Source organism: Arvicola amphibius, chromosome 13 (genome assembly GCF_903992535.2).
Source record: "Arvicola amphibius chromosome 13, mArvAmp1.2, whole genome shotgun sequence".
In the NCBI taxonomy this organism is placed as follows: domain Eukaryota; kingdom Metazoa; phylum Chordata; class Mammalia; order Rodentia; family Cricetidae; genus Arvicola; species Arvicola amphibius.
Window position 1 is genome coordinate 50597278 of NC_052059.1, and position 6000 is coordinate 50603277.

The 6000-nt window shown below is 47.8% G+C and overlaps 1 protein-coding gene across 2 annotated transcripts in view; it reads right to left on the reverse strand.

Annotated features, from left to right (window-relative positions):
* Nucleotides 1-1449, reverse strand: part of Xkr6 (XK related 6) — a 215748-nt gene extending 214299 nt beyond the window's left edge. Inside the window, exon 1 of one of the 2 annotated variants that reach the window (XR_005283030.1) lies at nucleotides 695-808. Coding sequence is in view for 1 of the 2 variants with exons in the window: in XM_038310689.1 (XP_038166617.1) it covers nucleotides 695-1449 (755 nt within the window). In the remaining variant the exon portion in view is untranslated. Of the gene's footprint in view, nucleotides 1-694 lie in introns of both variants that reach the window. The other variant, XM_038310689.1, reaches the window with a different exon arrangement.
* Between the last annotated feature and the right edge of the window lie 4551 nt (nucleotides 1450-6000).

The window sequence follows — 6000 nt, forward strand, 5'->3', positions numbered from 1 at the left end:
ACAGAATAGGTGCCCAAGTGGCTCAGTGATTTTCCAGAGGTGAGAGTTAACATCAAATGTTTGCTGCCATTAGATAGCATTTCATTTCTTTCTCCCTGTCACTGCAAAAAGGGCGCATCTATTCCAGAAAAAAAAAAAAAAAGTCATTTTTCCTTCAAGGAGGGCAGAGGTGTGGAGCCGTTAGCAGGGGCTGGGGCTGCAGGAGGAGGAGGGGCGTGAAAGGAAGGAGTGCTTTAAGGAGAGGCCCGACACCGGCCACTGCAGAGAGAAAACGGGAGGTGGGGGGAAAAGGAAATGTCTCTCGGGGAAAGGGGGGGGGGGGGGGCAAGGCCGAGGGCAACCGGCTGGAGGAACCCAGGTTCCCTCCAGGATGCGAGCCGGGCTGCAGAGAGCGAGCGCCGGTTACCTTGGGACACGGGGGCATTAAGGGGCAACCGGGATGGAGGTCTGCAGAGAAGAGGGAGGGCAGAGGCAGGGTCCCCTCCAAGTGCTACCCGGGGAAGGAGATGGGCAAACAGAGGGACCAGGGGCCTCCCCCGGGCCAAAAGGCGTGGCCAGCAGGCATCCTATTGACCGTCGCGAGATGCTAGGACAGCGCGCGGCTACCCCGCTCAGCCCGGCCTGGCCCGGCCCGTCCGAGGGGCCCGCGCGCGGCCGCAGCGCCCCCCCCCCCTTCACCCCGCAGTGCTCTTACCTCCACACCTGCCCCATCTGCAGCAGGTGGATGACCGACTGCCAGATCCACACGGAGAGGCGGCACAGACGCTGCGCCCCCGGGGTGGCCGAGCCCCCCGCACCCGGGGCGCCGCGGGCCGCGCCGTGGCCGTAGCCGGCCCCCATCATTGGGGGTCCCCGGCTGCTGAGCCCCTCCACGGCGCCCAGTCCGCCGCCCGTGTAGTCCTGCACGAACCAGCGGAAGCTCAGGCTCTGCACCAGCAGCGACGGCACCAGCACGAAGAACAGGGTCAGCCCGAAGCAGCCGTAGTCCCCCTTGCGGTAGTAGTCGAGGGCCAGCCACAGGTGGGTACCCACGTCCCCGAAGAACACCAGCAGCGCCAGCACGATCCACAGGCAGTCGAGCCACGGCCGCTCCACCTGCGGCGACGCGGGCTGCGGTCGGCCGGCCGAGGGCGTCGGGGGGTGGTGGCCGGCGGCCCCGGGCGGCTGCAGAGGCTGGTCCCCCCCGTCGGCGGCGGCGGCGCTGCGGCGCGGCTTCTTGCCCAGCAGCGAGCGCAGGCAGGCGGAGCGGCAGCCCCAGTAGCACGAGGAGGTGTTGCAGCAGTGGCAGATGTGCAGCGAGCTGCTCTCGCCGGGCTCGCTGCCGTCGCCGCCGCCGCAGCCGCCTCCCCCGGGCTCCCCGTCCTCCTCGCCGCTGCCCACCGCCTCGTCCAGGTTGTGCAGCTGGGCGAAGCCCACCCCCACGCCACCGCCATCGGATTTCGCCGCCATCTTGACTCTCTTCCCAGCTCCGGAGGTTGGGGGGGGAGGGACGGGTGGGGGGGGAGAAGGCAGGGACCGGGGAGGGGGGGAACGAATGGAGAGGAAGGGGGGCGGGGAGGAAGCGGGGGAGCAGACGAACGGGGGGGAGTGGGCCAGGGAACCCCCTCCGCTTCCGGGCGGGTGGCGTCACTTCCGGGCGAGCCCCCCAATCGCACGGCGCCCGCAGCCTCCTGGCCCTACCCTGCCGGCCAAGATGGCCGCCCTCCTGTGCCTCAGCTGCTGGGCGGGGGACCGGGGGGTTCTCCCCGCCAGGGCTCCCCTTCCCCTCTTCCGTTGACCCCGAAACCCATCAGGTTGACCCCTCGGCGTTTCAGAATCCCGCTGGGCTGAGTGAGGCGGTCCAAAGTGTTCCCCGGAGGAGGCAGTGCCAGACGTTTTGGGGTCCCCTTCCTCTGCGTTGCAGCTCTCAGCTTTGCTCTGGGAGAAACGCCCCCTAACACCCGGCCGGCTTCTGGCGGAGGGGAGGGACCTCTGAGGGAAGGGGCGGAGCTAGTGCAAAGCAGGTGATTACTTGTCACTTCCGGGAGATAGGATGACCTCATTGTGTAGTTAGACACCCACCCCCCCATCAAAATGACTGTCTCACCTCTTGGGCTGTTTTTTTTTTCTCTTACATCCGTGTTGTTTTCTTATCTTGAGGGGCTTTAAAAAAATTACATAAGTCAGTATAGTTTCCAGAAACTTACTGATTTTCACTTATGTTTAGGCATCTCTAAGTTCTATTGACCTCCTGATTTTCCTGTCACTTTATAACTTTCCCATCTTTTGTAATAAAGTTTCCAACGTTCCCTCAAGAAAATTCAGAGAGAGAGAGAGAGAGAGAGAGAGAGAGAGAGAGAGAGAGAGAGAGAGAGAGAGAGAGAAAACTCTAGCTAGAAATCAGCCTGGATACCTCTTTCATGTTATAGCAAAAATTGGATAGGCATCTTATGACCTTGAGTATTTTCTGCACAATCAAACATACTTCTACCAACCTTTTTTTTAAACATAATTCTAAAACTCTGCAAAGACCTTGATTTGAAAAAAAGCTTAATGCTGTACGTATCAATTACTTGTTCAAACAATTTGAATGTGTGAAACTGGTCTTTGAGGGTTTTTTGGGAGGTGCTAAGGCTCTGTTCGTAAACATGGCTTTAAGTGAGTGGAAATGTTGTTAATGTGCTACATCATTAAAATAGGTGCAGAGTATACTATGTAATCTTGGCTAACAAATTGCACAAGTGAGGCAGCACTGAATGGATTTGAATCACAATGCTCCTTCAGTGGAAGATACAGCAAACTACTTGGTTGTTACTGATGAGTTAAAACAAGCATTTTGAAGAGGAAAACGGTGAAAACACTGGTATTTTCTCATTAACCTCTGTAGATTTTTTAACCACTTTCCTTTCAATAAAGCTTAATAATGGTAATAACTTTTTCAGGAATTCTAAGAAGACAAATAGGTACTATGTTTATTGAGGTTCTGTAGAAAGAGTTACTTTGACAGCTTTAGTAGTCATTTTGATGTATATGACATTTAACACTGTAAGAGCTACTCAACTTTTGAGAGTGACCATGAAAGATGAGAATACCCCATTGTAGAATACAGTTTTCATGAGTATATATACCAAAATAAACCCTATACAGGTTGAAAGACTAATTGAAGAGGATATTACAAACACATTAGAGAAAATGATTCTAAAATCTACTTTTTAAAAGAAACCACATAAATGAATCACTTGCTTCTTGCTAGTTTAATCCTTTTACTTGCTAGGGTAATAAAACAGAGCTAGTAGGTAAAATAAATTGTTTCTGCATATAAATGAGAGATTGTTTCTTTACTGGATTTGAAACACCTTAAATGCATGTGTTGAATTCTAGCTCCATTAAATTGGTAACATGAATAAGCAAGAAAATCTCTTTAAACCTCGTTTTTCAACTTTATACAATGGGAATAATAATACTTCCTTCTTTTAAAATGTGCTCAGTAATAATCTATTCAAAGCTCTCAACATAATACCATGTAGGCACTAATCAATAAAGAAATGGTAACTGCCTGTGTTTTTGTTGACATTATTGTTACTGTTACGTCTACATCATGCCAACATACAGCTACGTAAACTCCATGAAATAGATTTGGTGGCTCTAATAAAAAAAAAATCATGTTGAAATACTTCCAGGAAATGAGTGCAATTAATTTGTACTTTTAAATACATTTTCTTTTTTTAAACTGTGAGGCTATGAAATTAGATACAAAAGCAGTCAGTAATAGCATATTTATGATTCTTATTTCTCTGTGCCCTGAAAGAACAGAATCTACTAGTGAAATTAGCTAAGTAAATTACCCTCGCTAAGGCTGACAAGAGAGACTATGAGTCAAAAAGTGTCACAATTGAAATTTCAAATAGAAATGCAAGATTCCATTTTTTTTTCAAGTGATTTCAACTTTGTAATTGCTGACTCAACAATTTTATATTCTGTCTTTTTTTTGGGGGGGGGGGAAGGGGGGAAATATATTCTCCATTCCAGAGGGTTCTAAAATTAAAGTCAGTTACAATGATAATAAACCTACCACAGAGACTTACTGAAAGAGTAATATGAATTTGGCCCATTCTATGAATGGTACTTTTAACCTATAATTTTAAGTCACTTAAGTGTTCTGTGTATGTTTAGCAGTTCTCAGTATTAAACACATTAGGTGCTAAATAGATGAAAGAGTGGATGACCAATTTTATGGGTAACTAAGATTTAAAATTGAGGGTCAAAATTATATTTTATATTTGATGATGTAAATCTTCATAAAATCATTGATGTGTTACAGAGACATCTCAACCATTTAAGTTGTAGAGAGAAGGGTAAGTAAAAGTACCTCATTGGCCTACTTTCTACATACAGGGAGATAGTTAACCTTTTAATTTGAAGTCTATTAATTTTCTATTTTGATACTGAGAATTGAACACGAGGCCTCATACATGCTAAGCACATGCTTTACCACCCACTTTCACCTAGTAAATCTTTTCTCTTCTATTAACCTTTTCTTGACAGCTTGACTTGAGGTGCAAGGTGGCCACTCAGGCCTACTAAGCGCCTTTATTGTAGTGCTAATATGCCTTTTTCCTAATCTTAATTTTTAACCTTTGCTTTCTGTAATTCAATTAGTTAATGATTTGACCCTATGTTTCTACTACTATCTATGTAGAATGAAAAGCTAAACAACACAGCATTTTTTCAATTACATGTAAATGAATTCTAAATACATCCTAAGAGCTTTTATGAGTATACTAAGGTAGTTTTACTGTATGGAAGTTGTGACATAAATCCTACTTGGAAGTCCTTGCTTGGGGTTTCCTTCTTAATTCTTTGATATTTTCAGAAAGGCAAAGAAGAAAGTTGGTGTTGAAGCCTATTATATATTAAATACTCTTCTAAATATTGTTCCTTTTAAACCTTAAGGCAGTCCCAAAAGGCTCAGGAGTTCCTTCTCCATCACAGTCAATTCTGCTAAATGACTTCTCCCGAGCCAGACCCTTTACCATCTGCCCTACCACTGTTCTGGTCCAACTTGCTAGTGCTACCCACAAAGGATATCACAGGACTCACTGTATTAGTTAGAGGAAGTACCCTGTTGTGTTGCAGTTATGACACACATCTAGGAGACAGAATACTTGAATTCCGATATGGGGATGGACCTCAGCAAAACATCTTTTTTTTATTAAATTATATAATTTTACAAATTTTCACCTCCTACCATTTCCCTTCCCCTCACCCCACCCCGTCCCCCTCCCTTTCCAGTCCAAGGAGCAGTCAGGGTTCCCTGCCCTGTGTGAAGTCCAAGTTCCTCCCCGATCCATCCAGGTCTAGGAAGGTTAGGATCCAAACAGACCAGGTTCCCACAAAGCCAGTACATACAGTAGAATCAAAACCCAGGGCCATTGTCCTTGGCTTCTCAGTCAGCCTTCCTCGTCAGCCACATTCGGAGAGTCCGGTTTGATCACATGCTCCATCAGTCCCAGTCCCGTTGGCCTTGGTGAGCTCCCATTAGATCAGTCCCATTGTCTCGGTGAATGGACACACCCCTCACGGTCCTGACTTCCTTGCTCATGTTCTCCCTCCTTCTGCTCCTCATTTAAACCTTGGGAGCTCAGTCCAGTGCTCCAATGTGGGTCTCTTTCTCTATCTCCATCCAATGTCAGATGAAGGTTCTATGGTGACATGCAAGATAATCATCAGTGTGGCTATAGTAAAGGGCCAGTTCAGGCCCCCTCTCCTCAGCTGCTCAAGAAACAAGCTGGGGACATCTTCTTGGACACCTGGGAACCCCTCTAGAGTCCAATCTTCGCCTACCTTCAAATGGCTCCCTTAATTAAGATATATACTTCCCTGATTCCATATCCAGTCTTCCTCCATTCCAACTGTCCCATTCCCCCAAGCTCTCCCCATCCTTTCCTTACCCCCATCTTGCCCCCACCCCAGCAAAACATCTTGAATGGGATCCTGTATGCATTCTTCACATTTTGAGCC